This window comes from Procambarus clarkii, chromosome 77 (genome assembly GCF_040958095.1).
Source record: "Procambarus clarkii isolate CNS0578487 chromosome 77, FALCON_Pclarkii_2.0, whole genome shotgun sequence".
Lineage (NCBI taxonomy): Eukaryota > Metazoa > Arthropoda > Malacostraca > Decapoda > Cambaridae > Procambarus > Procambarus clarkii.
In genome coordinates this window covers 20457238-20476883 of record NC_091226.1, presented here as the reverse complement: position 1 = coordinate 20476883, position 19646 = coordinate 20457238, and the positions used below count along the sequence as shown (strand labels likewise).

The following is a 19646-nucleotide window of genomic DNA, read 5'->3' as shown; positions in this document are numbered from 1 at the left end:
GTAAAAACAAATAAAATGTATTTAGAACTGTTTGCAAAAAATGAACAAAAATATATTCGCGGCAGCGTGCTCATCCTTCCCCGGGCGCCCTACTGGCCCTGTGAGCATACGCCACGGGCGAACGGGGAATGATGACATCACGCACCACTTACGGATCCTATAGCAGCCAAAGTAAGTACAATTTTGACTTTCAATTACTATACCCATACTCAGGGAAGGGTTTTGACACTTTTAAAAAAAAAAAAAAAAATCCAGATATTTTATTTCATTCATACTTGGGGGGGGGAGGGGGTTGTCATATGTGGAAGCCGAGCAGTTGAGTGGTTAAAGCTATCTAAGTATTATTTAATGTAACGGATTACTTCAGAAAGCTAACATGTATATTGCAGCTCAGTGTCGTGAAGTGGAGGAAGAAGTGCGTGTTGCAGTAGCAGAATGTTTAGGCCTCTTGGGTGCAATAGACCCCACCCGTCTTTATACATACTCCAGTATTAAAGGTAAGCTTTAGATTTGTGCGTATCAAGCTTGGAAAAGAAAATAATAAAGCATATTGATCATGCTAGTGGGTACAGAATGTTTGATAACATTTGCATTACCCAAACTATGTGGTAATTAACACTTTCGCGCTTTAGATTAGAGATAACTCGTCACCGTTTTCTCTTACCATTCCGCATAACAGCCGAGTTTTCTCGTCCATCGAAAAAATATTTCTATAAATTCCATTTTTTAACCGAAATGGATGGGGATACTTTTGTTTTGTAGGGAATTTATTTGCGAATGTTTTGGTACCAGAATGAATATTATATCACATAAACTTCTATGAGTAAAAAAAAAAATACACAAAGTATGTTTGGGGGTGTGGCGAGCGTGTGGCAGTGGGTTCCCTTTAGCCGTTGATATATCCAACACGTGGGAAATATTTGTATGTGTTATGTATATGTCTGTGTAGGGAATTTTACTGCGATCACTGTCATACAAATTATAAAATGTTTCAACAAGTATAAACATGACAAACATCAAACGAACGAAAACAATGCGTTCGTTTCTGCCGCGAACGCATACTGAGCGACATGGTTCTATATTTGGCGCTTCTCTTACACATGCTTTGTACAAATGTTATACAGTTCATCTTATAGAAAATTTTATTGCGAACACATTGGTATAAAAAAGAAATACGTACATAGAAAAGTAGGGTCAGGAAACGTATAAACTTTCCAAGCATGATTTCCTCCCTGTGTTTTCGCCAGTGCGCTCGCGGCTAACTACTCTCCACTTCACACACTCTTGCGGGTGGGCAATTACCTATATTAAACATTCATATGCATATGTCCGTGTAGAGAATTTTATTGCGATTCCAATGATACCAAAATTAGCGATGTAGGACAATTGTAGGCTTCGCAACCATTAAGAGAGTGGAAACATTTTGTTGCTGTTTGGCGCTCTCGGCGAGTGATCTGCATAGTTTTTTATTTGGTGTTGATACTCCTTATGCTTGGGCGGCATTTTATAGGTATGCTCTTATAGACAATTTCATTGCGAACACAGTGATACCAAATTTAAATACGTGCGCCTTCAATTGTTGTCAGGACAGTCAAAAGAGTGTACACTTTTCGGTCTTACCGCGTAGGCGCGCGAAGTGCCGAAAGCATCTGGGGTATTGTTTTTTTTTGAGCGCCGAGAGCGCGAAAGTGTTAAATTGCCACATTTAAAGAAAGCCACCTCTTGCAGAAAGCTGCCTCTTTATTCAGGCGGCTTCGTCTAGTTGTCATTCTATGTCGGACTTGTTGGTTCAAGGGGCCTAACAGCTGTGTGGACAGCGCTTCGGATTCATAGTCCTGAAGTTCCGGGTTCGATCCCCGATGGAGACGAAAACAAATGGGCAGAGTTTTTTCACCCTGATGCCCCTGTTACCTAGCAGCAAATAGGTACCTGAGAGTTAGACAGCTGCTACGGGCTGCTTCCTGGGGGTGTGTAACAAAAAGGAGGCCTGGTCGAGGACCAGGCCGCAGGAGTGCTAAGCCCCGAAATTATCTCAAGATAACCTCTCCGGGGTGGCCTCTCGGCTTTCTCGAAAGGTTTGTGCCAGGGCTAGGGGTTACGTAGGTCGGGGTGTGACATTGTATCAGTTTCTGAGCAGATACTTCCTTCGCAGTCGGCGTTGTCTGGTCGGCGCAATGACCGCTCTGCTTGTTGGCCGGTTTCTTGTAAGGGGTGTTGGCCCTTTCACTGGTCGTCCTTTTGACATGGCAATGGGGGAGAAAGCTCGCCCTGTTTGCTCATGTTTGGTCCCGCGATTTGTGGCCATTTCAGGTCGTCTCCTCTGGCCTGTGGTTGCATTGGGCGTTTATTCCTCCATCGAGGGGGCTCAGGGCTTGCTTGGCAGGTTTCTTCCCCTGCACTCAATCAAGCCATCGTGGGTGCGTTAGGGCGTGGTCGAAACAACTCCGTTCCTCAGGTGGGTTTCCCGCCTGTTTCCAGTGCCGAAACGGAACTATGGGGATCTGTGGTTCATTCTAGACTTTTCCCATCTGAAACCCTGGATTCATTTCCCCTCCTTTCGGATGAATTCCCTGATGCCTCTCTGAGGGGGCCAGGTTCTGGTTCAGGTCCCTGGCAGGTTGAATTCCTTTGGCTAATGCCTTCGTCTAATGAATTGCATATTAGCCCGATAGCTCCAGGGATCCTTCGGGGCTCACCTAGAAAATGTCACTTCATTACATTCAACGCTGGTGTTTTAAGTACAAAATCCTGGTTTTGTAATATATTATATTTTCCCATTCGCTTTTCAAATAAATGTTACATGGTTCAGATTGATATGATTTCTCCTGGAACATAACACTGCCCACAACTGGGATTACATTTAGATAAAATTTTATATAAACTAAGTAACTTTCACTGTTTATTAGATCATATTACTAATATTGAATTTCCCTCAAAAAAAGAGTCTTGTCTTATTTAGAATTTAATTTCTCATTCCATAAAATATGTCTGATATTATTCTCATATTAACAGTTTTTGTAAAAGTTGTTTCTGCCCTTAATTACTTTTATTTATTCTGTGCAGAGGAGATAAATGAGATACATCTGAATATGGAAACAGAATGTTTCATTGTGCAGCTGGTCACAGAGTTAGGGCGAGCATTCTTGGCCGCCACTGATGCCAATACCCAGACCTGCGCTTCTTACGCCATGCAGGTACAGTACCTGCCTTGTACCGTATATCCTCACCAGAAATTTACGATTTTGTGGAATTTGTGCAGATAATGTAATTTTAGCGCATGTGTTTTACTTTGCCATCCTGTACTTAAGGCGTACCACCTCTTTCATTATCTCTTCCCTTCACTGTTATCCTATAATTCAAATTACTGTCTTGTCACACTTGCAAAAATTTTTTGCAATTCTGTCTCACTCTGAGCAAAGAACTCTGTACCTGTCAATAACAAGACCTTACCCTTACCACAAGCCACTTCCTCTCTCACACCAGGTGTGCATACTGTGACCACCTTAACCCTTAAACTGCACAACACGTCATATGACGTGTTGAGTAACTTACCCAAAATTGCGCATCACGTCATATGATGTATTGGCGTACTATGCAAGATTTAAACGGCCCGCGGATACACGGGGTTCACCTCACCTTCATTATGGCTCTTGTAAATAGGTAGCATTTATTTTTTAATTCGTGGGCAACTTTCCCGGGTGTTAGGACCTCAGTACTGAGTGAGTCACCAAGGCTGGCGCACGCAGCATGAGCTCACAGCACTGCTGTACAGCTTGTGACCACAACATCGCCTAAAAATGTCAGAATATATAAGTACATGCTATTATTTAACGATGATAGTATTACAGAAGACCCCTGACTGTGATAAAAATGTCCAGGATTCTGATAATAGCAGGATTGTTGTGATAATTAGCGCTGTAATGGGAGGAGTAATCTTGGTGGGGAGGGAGTCTGCTGACTGTGTGTGACCACCTTTTACTGTCTGAACAATGTCTGTTGTTTCATATTCAGGAGGTGACACGCTTGTATGGCATCCGTGAAAGTGGATCTGATGGAGCAACGGAAGTCGGCTCCAGAGCGTGGGGACGATTGGGATACCATCTGCAAGAAATAATTCATCCTCTGTTGACATCTAAGTACACAGTGGCAACAAATACTAACCGATCACCATCTGTCCTTCCATCTCCTATTTATGGAAGCTCAAGAGCACGATCATTTCACCATTGGCTAACTAATTGGGCATGTTTTCTTGTAGATATGCTGAAAGGAGAAAGAGCAAGTGAGGTCAGTGTTCATTTTTAAAATAGAGTACTATAGTAATCTGTTTTGTAACTATTTTCAGCGAAGGCCTATCTTGTTAGAAATTTTCAGGCTTCAAGTTACATGGTAATACAGTGGTACCTCAGCTCACGAATTTAATCCGTTCCCAGAGATGGTTCGTAACCCAAAGATTTGTAAACCGAAGCGAATTTTCCCATAAGAAATAATGTAAACTGAATTAATCTGTTCCACACTCCCCCAAAATATTAACTTCAAAGTAAATTTTATACCTAATTCGCCTAAATCTTTAGTACTAAAGTATGTACAAGTTATTGCTTATCTTTATTGATGAATCTTGTTGGCATATGGAAGACGGTGAGGAGGAGGAGAGGTGTTAATGTTTGTAAGGGCAGTCCCTCTTATATTATAACATCAGTACCCTTCTCTGGGGTACTCTCTTTCCTATGTTTTGCAGGATTACCACTAGGACCAGGTTGTGGCTCACTGATTGCTTGTCTAAAGACACTTGTTTTTCCTTACATTTTAACACTTGTCTGTAGTAAGACATCACATTATCATTTCAAAGGTCAATGCAACAGCCTGCTACAGCTTTATCTGGGCGAGTATCTGGGGGAAGCCCCTAGCCATGGTTATCAGCTATCCATGGCTGATATGGATACCTAACTATTTTGCATCAGTCGATGTGGGTGGAGTTCTAGGCCTACCGGGGACCACAAGCCAAAACCTTGCCTCCTCACAGAGGCACGGGGAGCAATGGCCCATAGAAATGCACATGTGATTTGGAGCACTCTATATCTGCCATCGACCGGAACAGGCACCCAGAAAGGTAAGCGCCACAAAACAAACCCCTATTCTGGTTAACAACGAAAATCGACAAACGAGTGGACAGAACTCCCCAAGAAAAACGAACAAACATGACGTCACACGAGCCGCACCGCTTGTCTGTGCTGCTCCCCCCTCCTCGGGAGGGGGAAGGGGGAGCCCCAGACCCCCGAGCCGGCGATCCCCGCCCCAGTTCCTCAGCTGATGGGATCATGCACAGTCATGTGGCTCCAGCTCCAGTCTTGTCTCAGTGCTGTGACTTGTTTTCAGTGCTGCTCTTACGGTGGTAGTGTGAGCTGGGAGTAGTATTCTCAGGTACTCGGGCTGCATATGCTTAGGGTCACCTTCCCTGAGTGCCCTGTAAGTACCGCCCTTGGGGCTTGGGGTTGCCTTCCACAAGTCACCCTGGGTCTACCTCTGTTGGTTTTTCGCTGCTTGGCGTTTGGCCGCCCCGAGTGTTTGGGGGTTTTCCTCCCTTGTTTACCTTGGGGTAAGTGGTAGTTATAGCACTGGTGGGGTGCAGGGTACTGCGTAGCTAGTTTTCACCTATAACAGCGGCCGGCTCTGTTCCCTCTGGGTACGTTGTGCACTTGTGTGGTGTTTCTTTTATTTTTGTTTTGCCTGGGTGGGGGTCTGCCTTGTGTTCTCTTCCCCTTATATTAGGGTCGTTTGTGTGGTGGCACCCCCCTGCTTCGCCCTCATGGGTGGACACATCCCGTGGGTTCAGCTTTAGCAGTTTGCTTGGTAGTTTGGGGTGCCGGTTAGCAGTGCCCTGGCTGGGATAACCCTTAGCAGACCAGTCTAGGGGCCTTGGGAAACCCCCCGGGGGCTCTCGCGTCCGATAGTGGAGACCCTTGCGTCCCCTCTCGCTTTGTGCGAGTTGAGGGTTGCTCTGTCCCCTTGTCTCAGGGTGACTCATTGTTTTTGCCTCTGTCATGCTGCCTGTTGGGTCGGTGACACATTTGACCCTGAGTCCTGCGAGCTGTGTTGCTTGTTTGTGACTCAATTCACCCAGTCTGCTGATGAATTCCCTTGGATGCAGGCAGCTCGTGCATTGCTGGGTAGGTTGCAATGCGCTCGGGTTGTCGCTTCCCCGGACGCCCCGAGGCTGTCCCGCTTTGTGTAGGGACCCGGACTTGGGATTTTTTGGTCGCTTCGGCCTTGGTTCCGTCCACGCCCCCTTGTTTTCCCCTTCGGTGGTTCACTTTGTTCCCTCTCCTGCTTCCGACCCCTAAGCATCTGAAGGCTTCAGGGTCGGGGCGGGGGTTAGAGGTGTTTGAGACTTGGGCAGTTTCGGGGTTGCCCTGTCCGGGATAGCTGCGGAGGCATTCGAGTCTGTTCCTCCGGCCGATGCTCCGGGGTCTGACCAGTGGGCCCCTTCTCTTCCTGCTCTTTCGGCTGCCCCGGCTTTTTCTTGTGAGGCCGGGGCTTTGGAGGGCGACTTGGCCCTGGGGCCTGGTGTAGAGGCTCCTGGGGTTGGGGAGGAGCTGCCTTGGGGGCCTTGGCCTCCATTGAACCCCGCCTGGATTTCTGTCCTTCTGTGCAGGGCTTACTGTTGCAAGGAGTGGGATTTTCTTTTCCCCCCCTCTGCGTACGATTTGCACTTGGGTTCTGCTCCTCCCCGGGCCCCTGTGGTTCTTCGGTTCCGTCTTCCGGTGGTTTTCGGCTACCCGCATCTCTTCGCCTGCGGTGCGGTTGGCCTTTGCAGTTTCCCTCCTGCGTGATCCAGAGTTTGCCTCCGTAATGGTTCCTCCTTCGTTCAGGTTTGGATCATTGTGCCCTTACTGGGTGCGTTGTGAGGTTCTGGGTTCGTCCTGGTTTGCAGCCTGCCCCTTGTTTTTGCTGGATGCTTGGGACTCGTTCTGTCGAACCCGCACGTTTGAGTAGTTCGAGGCGTTGACGGTGGTCCGAGTTTTTCTGGGGGGCGAATTTGCGCATCATAATCAGTGTCTTTTCACTCAGGCTCTTCTGCGGGATGTTGGTGCAGTGCAGCTCCTTGTGTGGGTTCCTTCCCTGTCGGTTGCGCTTGTAGCGGAGGAATTGCGCGCTCGTGGCTTTTTGGCTTCGTTCCTGCGTTTTTCCCTCCTGGAGCTGTCTTCGGATTGGCTTACAAAGGATATAGAGGCGCTTGGGGCCATTCCTGGGTCTGGCACCTTGGGTTCTGCTGCTCAGGCATCGTTCTGCCATGTTGCAGCTCTTTGTGCCGGTCCTGCAGGAGGTGTTGCTTCAGTTTTGTTGTGGGGCATCAGTGCTGCTGCTTTCGTTGTCTCCCCTTTGGGTTGTATCTGGCACCTAGCGTGTTAACACACCTTACTCAGGTCGTGGTGGCCCGTTTGCGTCTGTTACGTGTTCGGGTGTTGTCTTACCTTGACAACTGGCTGGTTTGGGCTCCCAGTCAGTCCGCATGTCTGCTTGCCTGGGATTGCTGTTTTCCCGGCTCGCCGGGTTTGGGTTCCTGGTGGACTGGCGGTAGTCCCGTTGGTTCCCTCCCAGGTTCGGTCCTGGCTGGGTCATGTGTGGGACTCTCGGACCAATTCCTTGTCTCTTCCTCCGGAGTCTCTCCTTCGGCTATGGTCTTGCCTGTGTCTGTTTCTGGGGGCCTCCTAGGTCACCCGGCGGTTGCTCGAGGGTTTGTGCGGGAGCCTAAACTTTGCGATGTTATTCTTCCCGCTGGGTTTGGTTTGGCTTCGTCGGCTGTTCTGGTTCCTGCGGGGACGTCCCTTCCGCCTCTCTCGCGATCACTGGGTTCGACCCCGGGGGCTTTGAGTTGGCTGCTTTGTCGCCGGCTTCTTCTACGGGTTTTCAGGGATTCAGTGCCTTGGCGCCTGCCCGAGCCCTCGCTCGATGTGTTCCCGGATGCATCGTCGCTAGGCTGTGGCTTTGTGGCCTGTGCTCCCCAGGCTAGCTTGGGGCGGTGGGGTCTGTCCTTCCGTCAGGTCCACTGTACGGTGCAGGTGTTCGCGGCGGTGTGGTTTGCACTTCGGAGGGTTCGGGTTGCCCGCGGATCAACGTTCCGGCTCCATTCGGACTGCTTCCCGGTGGTTCCTTGCCTGACCCGAGGGGGTTCAATGCGGTCCTTGGCTTTGGGGTTGGTCGCTTCGGGTGACTCGTTTGCTGAGTTCTCGGGGTTTGGCTCTACTGGCGGTTCATGTCTGGGGGGTGTCCAACGTCCTGGCGGTCGACCTGTCCAGGTTTGTCCCCTGTCCACGGCGTGGTCGGTCGACACTGACTCCTTCCTTTGGCTCTGCCAGACGTTCGGGCGCCCGGTGGTGGTCCTCTTCGCGTTGGCGTGGTCAAGGAGTCTTCCGTCTTCCGTGTTGGGGGTGGTGTTGAGGGAGGGAGGGAGAGTGTTGGGGGTGGTGGTGAGGGAGGGAGGGGGTGTGTTGAGGGTGGTGGTGAGGGAGGGAGGGAGGGAGAGAGTTGGGGGTGGTGGTGACGGAGGGAGGGAGAGTGTTGGGGGTGGTGGTGAGGGAGGGAGGGAGGGAGAGTGTTGGGGTAGTGGTGAGGGAGGGAGAGTGTTGGGGGTGGTGGTGAGGGAGGGAGGGAGAGTGTTGGGGGTGGTGGGGAGGGAGGGAGAGTGTTGGGGGTGGTGGTGAGGGAGGGAGGGAGGGAGAGTGTTGGGGGTGGTGGGGAGGGAGGGAGAGTGTTGGGGGTGGTGGTGAGGGAGGGAGGGAGAGTTTTTTTTTATTTTTTATTTTTTATTTTTTTTTATTATTTTCTACCACAGACGTGGCCACACATTTACAATGCTAACCAGCATATATACATTTTCTTCTGTCCTCCATGGACAGGGTTAGAGAAGTGTTAAACATACAGGTCAAGGGTTTATTGAACACTCAACCGCAGAAGGTGATTCGGTGCTTTTAAAATGCTAAGCTAACCTACATACGTAAATACATAGATACACAGATTTACGTATGTCCTACATAAAGTGTTAGATGTGTCTTTTACATAGTGTCATTAATGTACATTCACAAAGGTGAAATGTAATTCTGATCAGCTTCCATATATACTTTATACCCCATACATATACATACATACACACACACACACACATACACATACATATATACACACCATATCTTAAGAAGCACATCAACAAACTGGAAAAGGTGCAAAGACATGCTACTAAGTGGCTCCCAGAACTGAAGGGCAAGAGCTACGAGGAGAGGTTAGAAGCATTAAATATGCCAAAACTAGAAGACAGAAGAAAAAGAGGTGATATGATCACTACATACAAAATAGTAACAGGAATTGATAAAATCGACAGGGAAGACTTCCTGAGACCTGGAATTTCAAGAACAAGAGGTCATAGATTTAAACTAGCTAAACACAGATGCCGAAGAAATATAAGAAAATTCACCTTCGCAAATAGAGTGGTAGACGGTTGGAACAAGTTAAGTGAGAAGGTGGTGGAGGCCAAGACCGTCAGTAGTTTCAAAGCGTTATATGACAAAGAGTGCTGGGAAGACGGGACACCACGAGCGTAGCTCTCATCCTGTAACTACACTTAGGTAATTACACACATGCATTCACATACATTTGTCTCATTTACCCTGACAGGGTGAGGTAGCTGATAAAGAAACTAGTGTGCACTTAATCACTGAAGGTGATGAAGGTGCTTTTACAAGCTCAGGTTATATAGTTACATCATATATATACATTGTATGATTGATATATTACATGGTCAATCTTGGATACAAGTCCAATATATCATCAAGTGTTCCAGTACTCATATAGTAACTACAGAGTTCTGCATACCTTAGCCCAGGAGGGCGAAAGTCAGTCAGTATGGGACATTCTACAAAATAATGTTCAAGTGAGTGCATGTTTTCTCTTTCACAAAGTTGACACATTGAGTGCTCGACATTTGGGTTTTGAGAAAGCTGCCAGATACGTCTATATCCCAGGCGTATTCTGGCCACTATAACATCACATTGCCGGGTTCTTGTTCTATTAGTCCCATATGTGAATGTCTCCTCACGATATCTATCATAATATTTAATGCTACAACTTTCAGGTCTTTGAGAATTTGTTAGGTCGGTGAGATTTTCATTAGATATTTGTTTAAGTATTCTCTTTGTCACTGCTAATGAAACACCCATATCAATTTCTACCACTGGTTTTCTGCAGGCTGACTTAGCAAGCATATCAACAGTGTCATGCCTTGAGATGCCAACATGTGATGGTATCCATAGGAATTTAATCTCAAATCTGTTTTCTTTGGCAGCTAAAACATTCATTCGAATATCACTGACTATTTTCTGGGTGTCACTACTATGTGCGTTCAATGCCAGGAGTGCACTCTGCGAGTCACAGTATATAAGTCCACTGCCTTTGTCTTTTAAAAATTCAGTGGCAAGGTATATGCCTGCAAGTTCGGTTTGAGTTGTACTTGCCCAGTCATTGACGCGCTTCATTGCTGTATGTACGAGAGAAGATTGTTCAAATATGTTACATGCATATTCGGTACATCGTCCACCTTCTTCTACAGAGGGAGGGAGAGTGGTGGTGGTGGTTAGGGAGGGAGAGTGGTGGTGGTGAGGGAGGGAGAGTGGTGGTGGTAAGAGAGGGAGGGAGGGAGAGTGGTGGTGGTGAGAGAGGGAGGGAGAGTCGTTTGGTGAGGGAGGGAGGGAGGGAGGGAGAGTGGTGGTGGTGAGGGAGGGAGGGAGGGAGAGTCGTTTGGTGAGGGAGGGCGGGAGGGAGGGAGGGAGAGTGGTGGTGGTGAGGGAGGGAGAGTGGTGGTGGTGAGGGAGGGAGAGTGGTGGTGGTGAGGGAGGGAGAGTGGTGGTGGTGAGGGAGGGAGGGAGAGTGGTGGTGGTGAGAGAGGGAGAGTGGTGATAGTGGTGGTGAGGGAGGGAGGGAGGGAGTGTGTTGGTGGTGGTGGTAAGGATGGCGGAGGTAAGGATTGCTGACCTTGGTGATGGTTGCCAAGCCTCTCATCCATACTGTATTAAAAATTTTAATCTTAGTTGTAAAATATTTATGCCAAAATAAGTTAATTTTTGTATTTTACTATACATTATTAATGATTAACATGTTTTATGGTTTCCTATTTATTAATTAAACAAATATAGTTTTATTTATGAATTATACACAGATGACATCTGGGAGCAGGCGCTGACAGACATGTCCGCCTCTATGCCTAGCTTCGACCCCGTTAGTAGCTCCCTTCTCCATAGTCTGCTGTTCTCATGTTATGAGGAAGGCAGTGATGGAGGAATGGAAGACATTGAGGGAGGGATGGATGGCATTAAGGGAGTGATGGGAGGCACTGAGGGGGAGAGGCAAGGAGGGATAGAAGCAGTGAGGGAGAGAGGGAGGGTGGTGATGGTGAGGGAAGAGTAGCAGTGAAGGAAGAGTGGGGGTGAGGGAAGAGTTGGGGTGAGGGAAGAGTGGGGGGTGAGAGAGGTGTTTGGTTAATATGGTTCACTTGTTGTGTGGTCCACTTGTCCACTTGAGTGATCCAACTTGTCATATGAAGGAATTACTAATTGGTAACCTGTGATAGAATGGGCACTAACACAGGAACTAACTTGGAAAGCAATTACACAATGAACTTTATTTCATTTTAGTTATATAAAATATCTTACCTGAATGTTACTTGAAATATAATTGACACTTCAACAACTTCGGAAATACCAGTGTCCCAGAAATAACGACCTGGGTACAGCCCCATATAGGCCATTAAATCGAGTGGATACAATTTCTGCAAGCGGCCTCTTCTAGTTGTCGTCCTACATCGGACTTGTTGGTTCTCCGGGAAGCCCGTGGGGGATCTTTCCGGAAGAGTCGTGCCAGGACTCAGGGTTCCTTTCGTCATGGTAGGGCAGTGGTGTCAGTTTCGGAGCTGGCGCAGCCTTCGGAACCGATGACGTCTGGTCGGCGCGGTGATTGCTCTGTTCGTAAGTCGGCTTCTTGAAAGGGGCAGTGGCTCTTTCACAGTTTGTGCTATTGATGGGGCAGTGGAGAGGAGGCTCGTGCTGTTTGTTCACGCCTGGTCCCAGGATTCGTGGGCGTTTTAGGCAGTTTCTTGTGGCTTGCAGTGGCATTGGGTGGCCCCTTCCCCTTCAGGGTGTTCAGGGCTGTCAGGCCAGGCTGCTTCTCCTGCACTCTATCGAGTCATCTTGGAGTGGGTTCACTTGGGCGTTGTCGAAACAACATCGTCCCACAGGTGGGTTTCCCACCTGTTTCCGGTTCTGAAACGGGACTGCGTGGACTTGCGGTTCATTCTGGACATGTCCCATCTGAATCCCTGAGTTTATTGCCCCCCTCCATTTCGGATGACTACTCTGTTCCACGTCCCTCTTCTTTTGGAGCCGGGCACTTTGCTGGTGTCCCTGGACCTCCGGGATGCATACTGGCATGTCCCGATTCATCTGGGGTTCAGGGACTAGCTAGGTTTTGTTGTTGGGCATCAGGCTTATTGCTTTCATTGCCTTCCATTCATCTTGAATCTGGCACATTGTGTGTTCACTTGCCTTACCTTGATTGTGGTGGCCCGTTTGCCTCTGTTAGTTGTTCGGGTTCTGGACTACCTCGACGACTGGCTGGTGTGGGCTCCCAGCCAGTCCGCATGTCTGCTCGCCAGGGTTTTGGTTCTTTCCCAGATCACCGGGTTCAGGTTCCTGGTGTACTGGAGGAAGTCCCGTCTGGTTCCGTCCCTGGTTCAGACCTAGCTGGGTCTTGTTTGGGACTCTAGGACTGCTTCCATATCTCTCCCTCCAAAGGCTGCTGCAGCTGTGGTCCCGCCTTCGACTGATTTTTCATATGCCATTGCTCCCTGTGCCTCTCTGAGGGAATCATGTTCTGGCTAGTGGTTCCCAGTAGTCATGACAACTCCATATGACTGAAGCCCCCACTAGACTAATATAGCTAATATCAGTCCGATAGCTCCAGGAAGCCTCTGGGACTCGCCCAGAAAATGGCTTTTCATTACATTCAATGTTGGGTTTTTTTTCAGATATTTAGTGCATGTAAGCCAATTCTTCGTAGAGACACAACAACCGCTATGTATCTCTTGCCATCTATTCTTGTGTGTGTACTTCGGGAATCAGCTCATCACCACGATAAAATCTTAACCGAGATTCTTGCCGTTATGAGTCAAATGCAAGAGAAACAGAAAAAAGATCTGCTTATTCCATCCTCCGAGTTCAGGTAATTGACTTCCACCTTTTGCCATTGCTTCATGATTTCCAGAGTACATTTACTGTGCCTTCTTTAATAACAAGATTAGAGTTTTGTTGCTTTTTTACATACTGTATTTACTATTGTCAAGTTTAAATTAATAATTAATAAAGTACAATAGCAAAATCGTGAAAATACTTCTTAAGTGCTCTTATCATGTTTATACAAAAAAAAAAAAAAGATTCAATTGAATTGCAAGATAAAATATACGAATAGCAAATCATATATTGTTGAAGTTGAGAACCAGCTGTCAACATATCCTTTATGATATTTGTTTTTTATTTTTCATTTATATAGGCATTTAGCTGTTCAGACTGTATTCTCAGCCTTAGACTACCTGAGCAAATGGGTTCAGAAGCAAAGGCAGAGAGAAAATGTGGGCAAAAAGGGCCGAGGAGCTTTCACTCCGTCAGCAGAGCTCCAGCAGGTGAGCTTATGTGCTAAATTATGGGATTTTTGTATATCCACATTTTGATTCAGGTTCAGACCACTACACGATCTCTGAATGCCTGTCCCAAGAATCATAATTCTTAGGACTAACTAAGAAATCTAACTAGGGACTAACTAAGAAATGATTTGCTAAGAAATCTTAGCAAACAACACAGAAATCATCGATAGATACAGCGATAGCAGGCGGCTTGACATCTGCGAGGCACTACACATCAAGAAGTCAACACCAGCAATCAACAGCCAATTAATGCACAACTATATTCTACCCACTTCAAGACTCCGCTCCAATATAGAAGTATCAAGAAATATGGGCCAATAGGCCCTCTGCAGTTACTTCCATTCTTACCTTCAATTTACCCAATTAATACCCATTGTTTCGTGTTCTGTGTAGTGTTGAAAGTTTTGTTCACCTCATCCAAAACTGTTGTAACATATCACCTCACCCAAAATGCGGGTATAAAATAAAATGAAAGCTGTTTAAATCATAGCATAGTAAGAACTCTGTTTAGTGTTTGCAGGTTATAGTTGTGTGTGTGTAAACTAAAAGTCTTTGAAAATGTAATAAGTTATTACGAAACGCGTTCAAGTGTCGCGTCAGACTAGAAATAAAAATGAATTTTGGAGAATTGTGTAAGAAACTTTAATTTAAGTGTAAGAAACTTAAATTCCTCATCCAATGAATCCTCCAAGCCTGGAGGATGGGCAGGAGCATTATCGAGGAGAAGCAGGGCCTTTAGTGGCAAACTGTTCTCCTGCAAATATTTTTTGATGGCAGGGCGCACCACCATATTCACCCACTCTGTAAAAAATTGCCTAATCATCCATGCCTTAGTATTAGCCTACCACATCACACATTTTGTGTTTCTGTACATTATATTTTTTGAAAACCCTTGGATTTTTGGAATGATACACAAGCAAGGGTTTAATTTTCAAATTGCCACTTCCATTACCACACAACACAAGAGTAAATCGGTCTTTCATAGGCTTTTGTCCAGGCAATGACTTCTTCCCCTTGGTAATGTATGTTTTCTTTGGCAATCTTTTTCAGAATAGCCCTGTCTCGTCACAATTAAACACTTGTTGTGGTAGGTATGCCTCACTCTGCACAACATCTTTAAATTCGCCAATGAATCTTTCAGCCGCTGGTTTGTCTGAGCTGGCAGCCTCCCCATGCCTCACAACACTATGAATTCCACTTCTTTTTCTAAATTTCTCAAACCATCCCCTGCTCGCCTTAAACTCTTTCACTTCTTTATCACTCATTCCAGGGGTTTTCTTTAAAAGGTCTTCCTGCAATTTTCTTGCCTTTTCACAAATGATGGCCTCCGAAACGCTATCACCCGCTAACTCCTTGTTGTGTATCCAAATTAATAATAACTGTTCAACATCCTCAAGTGTTTGTGTTCTATGTTTCGTGATTATTGATACGCCTTTTGCCACTTTAGCACTCATAATGTCCTTTTTCTTAGCCAGTATGGTGGATATCGTTGACTGAGATTTGTTGTACTGCCTAGCCAGTTCAACAACCCGCACACCATCTTCATATTTACGAATGATCTCTTGTTTCTGCTCTATGGTCATTTTTACATGGGATCTCATATGTTGAGCCTTACCGCTGACTTTCCTGGGACTCATGGCGCTATATATAATAATTACTTAAATGTTCAAAATGCAAAAAATCACCACAAAAGCAGAATTTCTTATAGGCGCGATCATCACTAAGCGGGCAGCTGTAGTAAACTGAGGCAGGTCACCCGCGTGACCGGGAACCACGCGCTCAGTCGACCCGAATGTGTACCAACAAATATCGGATGTCGACGACACCCGACGATGCGACTCGACGGATGTCGAGTCGCATTTTTCTATGAAATTTGTATCGTAACTCGAAATTATCGTAAGTAGGGGCAATTGTATGTCAAGGTGCCACTGTGTGTGTGTGTGTGTGTGTGTGTGTGTGTGTGTGTATATATATATATATATATATATATATATATATATATATATATATATATATATATATATATATATATATATATATATATATATATTGGTGTATACACCAGATTGAAGATGGCCATCTTCAATCTGGTGCCCCTAGGAATCACATGAGACAAGCCCATGACATTACTCTAACAAGAGAAATGTTGAACAAGAATACTTGCATAATAGACAAAACCCAAGATTTAAGAAGATTACAAATTCTTGAGGCAATTCACATAAGAATAGAGCGACCTACCATGAACACCCAAATCACGGAACTATTTACTCTACCCACCATGAGAGTAAGGACAAGACAAGAACATATCGATGCCAACACAGAAGACAATGTCCAACATAACAGGCCAATTACACTGGATTAATCTTTGTGTTTAGATAGGAGATGCCTCGTATGGGCCAATAAGCCTTCTGCAGCCCCTATGTTTATCCCTTATGTATCCCCCCATGTTTTTCACCTTCATTGTATTATCACCTGACCTAATGCGGGTATAAAATCAACTAGTATTGTAAGATCTGTTCACTTGAGAATGAACCATGGAGGTTCGAAACGTCGTGCAAATTATACAAATAAGTGTAATACACTCTATAGTAAATCACTTCTTTTCTTCACCTTAAAAGTACGAAAATGAGTTTCGGAGAACTCCTATTCCAATTAAGCCCTGATGCTAAGAAAATAGTTAGAGGGATAGAAGCCCTAAACCAGAAAATAATAAATACAGAATATGCGGTCATATTCAATGAAATATATATATATATATATAAAGTTTTCAGTTGCATATTGTCCTGGGGACCATTCAGGCTTGTTCGCATTTGTGTTCCTCACGTGTGCCCCAAAGAATGAGGTGATTTGGTAAAATGCTATGCCCAAGATAATTATCCGAGTGCCGGCGGTGGGGTGGTTCAAATAGCCTCGGCTATCACCTCATTATGTCCGGTCGTGATGGTCAAGTGGATTAAGGCGTCTTGTACATACCAGTTGCGTTGCTTCTGGGAGTATGGGTTCGAGTCACTTCTGGGGTGTGAGTTTTCAGTTGCATATTGTCCTGGGGACCATTCAGGCTTGTTCGCATATATATATATATATATATATATATATATATATATATATATATATATATATATATATATAAATATATGTCGTATCTAGTAGCCAGAACTCGCTTCTCAGCCTACTATGCAAGGCCCAATTTGCCTAATAAGCCAAGTTTTCATGAATTAATATATTTTCTCAAATTTTTTTCGTATGAAATGATAAAGCTACCCATTTCATTATGTATGAGGTCAATTTTTTTTATTTAAGTTAAAATTAACGTAGATATATAACCGAACCTAACCAACCCTACCTAACCTATCTTTATAGGTTAGGCTAGGTTAGGTAGCCGAAAAAGTTAGGTTAGGTTAGGTTAGGTAGGTTAGGTAGACGAAAAAACATTAATTCATGAAAACTTGGCTTATTAGGCAAATCGGGCCTTGCATAGTAGGCTGAGAAGTGCGTTCTGGCTACTAGGTACGATATATATATATATATATATATATATATATATATATATATATATATATATATATATATATATATATATATATATATATATATATATATATATATATATGTCGTACCTAATAGCCAGAACGCACTTCTCAGCCTACTATTCAAGGCCCGATTTGCCTAATCAGCCAAGTTTTCATGAATTAATGTTTTTTCGTCTACCTAACCTACCTAACCTAACCTAACCTAGCTTTTTTTGGCTACCTAACCTAACCTTACCTATAAATATAGGTTAGGTTAGGTTAGGTAGGGTTGGTTAGGTTCGGTCATATATCTACGTTAATTTTAACTCCAATAAAAAAAAATTGACTTCATACATAGAGAAAAGGGTTGCTTTATCATTTCATAAGAAAAAAATTATAGTAAATATATTAATTCAGGAAAACTTGGCTTATTAGGCAAATCGGGCCTTGAATAGTAGGCTGAGAAGTGAGTTCTGGCTACTAGGTACGACATATATATATATATATATATATATATATATATATGTCGTACCTAGTAGCCAGAACTCACTTCTCAGCCTACTATTTAAGGCCCGATTTGCCTAATAAGCCAAGTTTTAATGAATTAATATATTTACTATAATTTTTTTCTTATGAAATGATAAAGCAACCCTTTTCTCTATGTACGAGGTCAATTTTTTTTTATTGGAGTTAAAATTAACGCAGATATATGACAGAACCTAACCAACCCTACCTAACCTAACCTAACCTATATTTATAGGTAAGGTTAGGTTAGGTAGCCAAAAAATGCTAGGTTAGGTTAGGTTAGGTAGGTTAGATAGACGAAAAAACATTAATTCATGAAAACTTGGCTTATTAGGCAAATCGGGCCTTGAATAGTAGGCTGAGAAGTGCGTTCTGGCTATTAGGTACGACATATATATATATATATATATATATATATATATATATATATATATATATATATATATATATATATATATATATATATGCAAACAAGCCTGAATGGTCCCCAGGACTATATACAACTGAAAACTCACACCCCAGAAGTGACTCGAACCCATACTCCCACAACTGGTATGTACAGGGACGCCTTAATCCGCTTGACCATCACGACCGGACATAAGGAAGTGATAGCCGAGGCTATATGAACCACTTCCCCGCCGGCACTCGGATGGTAATCTTGGGCATAGCATTTTATCAAATCACCTCATTCTTTGGGGCACACGTGAGGAACACAAATGCAAACAAGCCTGAATGGTCCCCAGGACTATATACAACTGAAAACTCACACCCCAGAAGTGACTCGAACCCATACTCCCACAACTGGTATGTACAGGGACGCCTTAATCCGCTTGACCATCACGACCGGACATAAGGAAGTGATAGCCGAGGCTATATGAACCACTTCCCCGCCGGCACTCGGATGGTAATCTTGGGCATAGCATTTTATCAAATCACCTCATTCTTTGGGGCACACGTGAGGAACACAAATGCAAACAAGCCTGAATGGTCCCCAGGACTATATACAACTGAAAACTCACACCCCAGAAGTGACTCGAACCCATACTCCCACAACTGGTATGTACAGGGACGCCTTAATCCGCTTGACCATCACGACCGGACATAAGGAAGTGATAGCCGAGGCTATATGAACCACTTCCCCGCCGGCACTCGGATGGTAATCTTGGGCATAGCATTTTATCAAATCACCTCATTCTTTGGGGCACACGTGAGGAACACAAATGCAAACAAGCCTGAATGGTCCCCAGGACTATATACAACTGAAAACTCACACCCCAGAAGTGACTCGAACCCATACTCCCACAACTGGTATGTACAGGGACGCCTTAATCCGCTTGACCATCACGACCGGACATAAGGAAGTGATAGCCGAGGCTATATGAACCACTTCCCCAAAGTGTGCCTTTGGGGAACCACGTGTGCCCCAAAGAATGAGGTGATTTGATAAAATGCTATGCCCAAGATTACCATCCGAGTGCCGGCGGGGAAGTGGTTCATATAGCCTCGGCTATCACTTCCTTATGTCCGGTCGTGATGGTCAAGCGGATTAAGGCGTCCCTGTACATACCAGTTGTGGGAGTATGGGTTCGAGTCACTTCTGGGGTGTGAGTTTTCAGTTGTATATAGTCCTGGGGACCATTCAGGCTTGTTTGCATTTGTGTTCCTCACGTGTGCCCCAAAGAATGAGGTGATTTGATAAAATGCTATGCCCAAGATTACCATCCGAGTGCCGGCGGGGAAGTGGTTCATATAGCCTCGGCTATCACTTCCTTATGTCCGGTCGTGATGGTCAAGCGGATTAAGGCGTCCCTGTACATACCAGTTGTGGGAGTATGGGTTCGAGTCACTTCTGGGGTGTGAGTTTTCAGTTATAT

At 45.0% G+C, this 19646-nt stretch overlaps 1 protein-coding gene across 3 annotated transcripts in view; it reads left to right on the top strand.

The window, feature by feature from the left end:
• Window positions 1-19646, top strand: part of mei-41 (meiotic 41) — a 641172-nt gene that overhangs the window by 319309 nt on the left and 302217 nt on the right. For all 3 annotated transcript variants that reach the window (XM_045729178.2, XM_045729176.2, XM_045729177.2), the window contains 5 exons: window positions 390-497; window positions 3064-3194; window positions 4012-4284; window positions 13067-13260; window positions 13588-13717. In XM_045729178.2, coding sequence (XP_045585134.2) covers window positions 390-497; window positions 3064-3194; window positions 4012-4284; window positions 13067-13260; window positions 13588-13717 — 836 coding nt within the window. The remainder of the gene's footprint in view (window positions 1-389; window positions 498-3063; window positions 3195-4011; window positions 4285-13066; window positions 13261-13587; window positions 13718-19646) is intronic.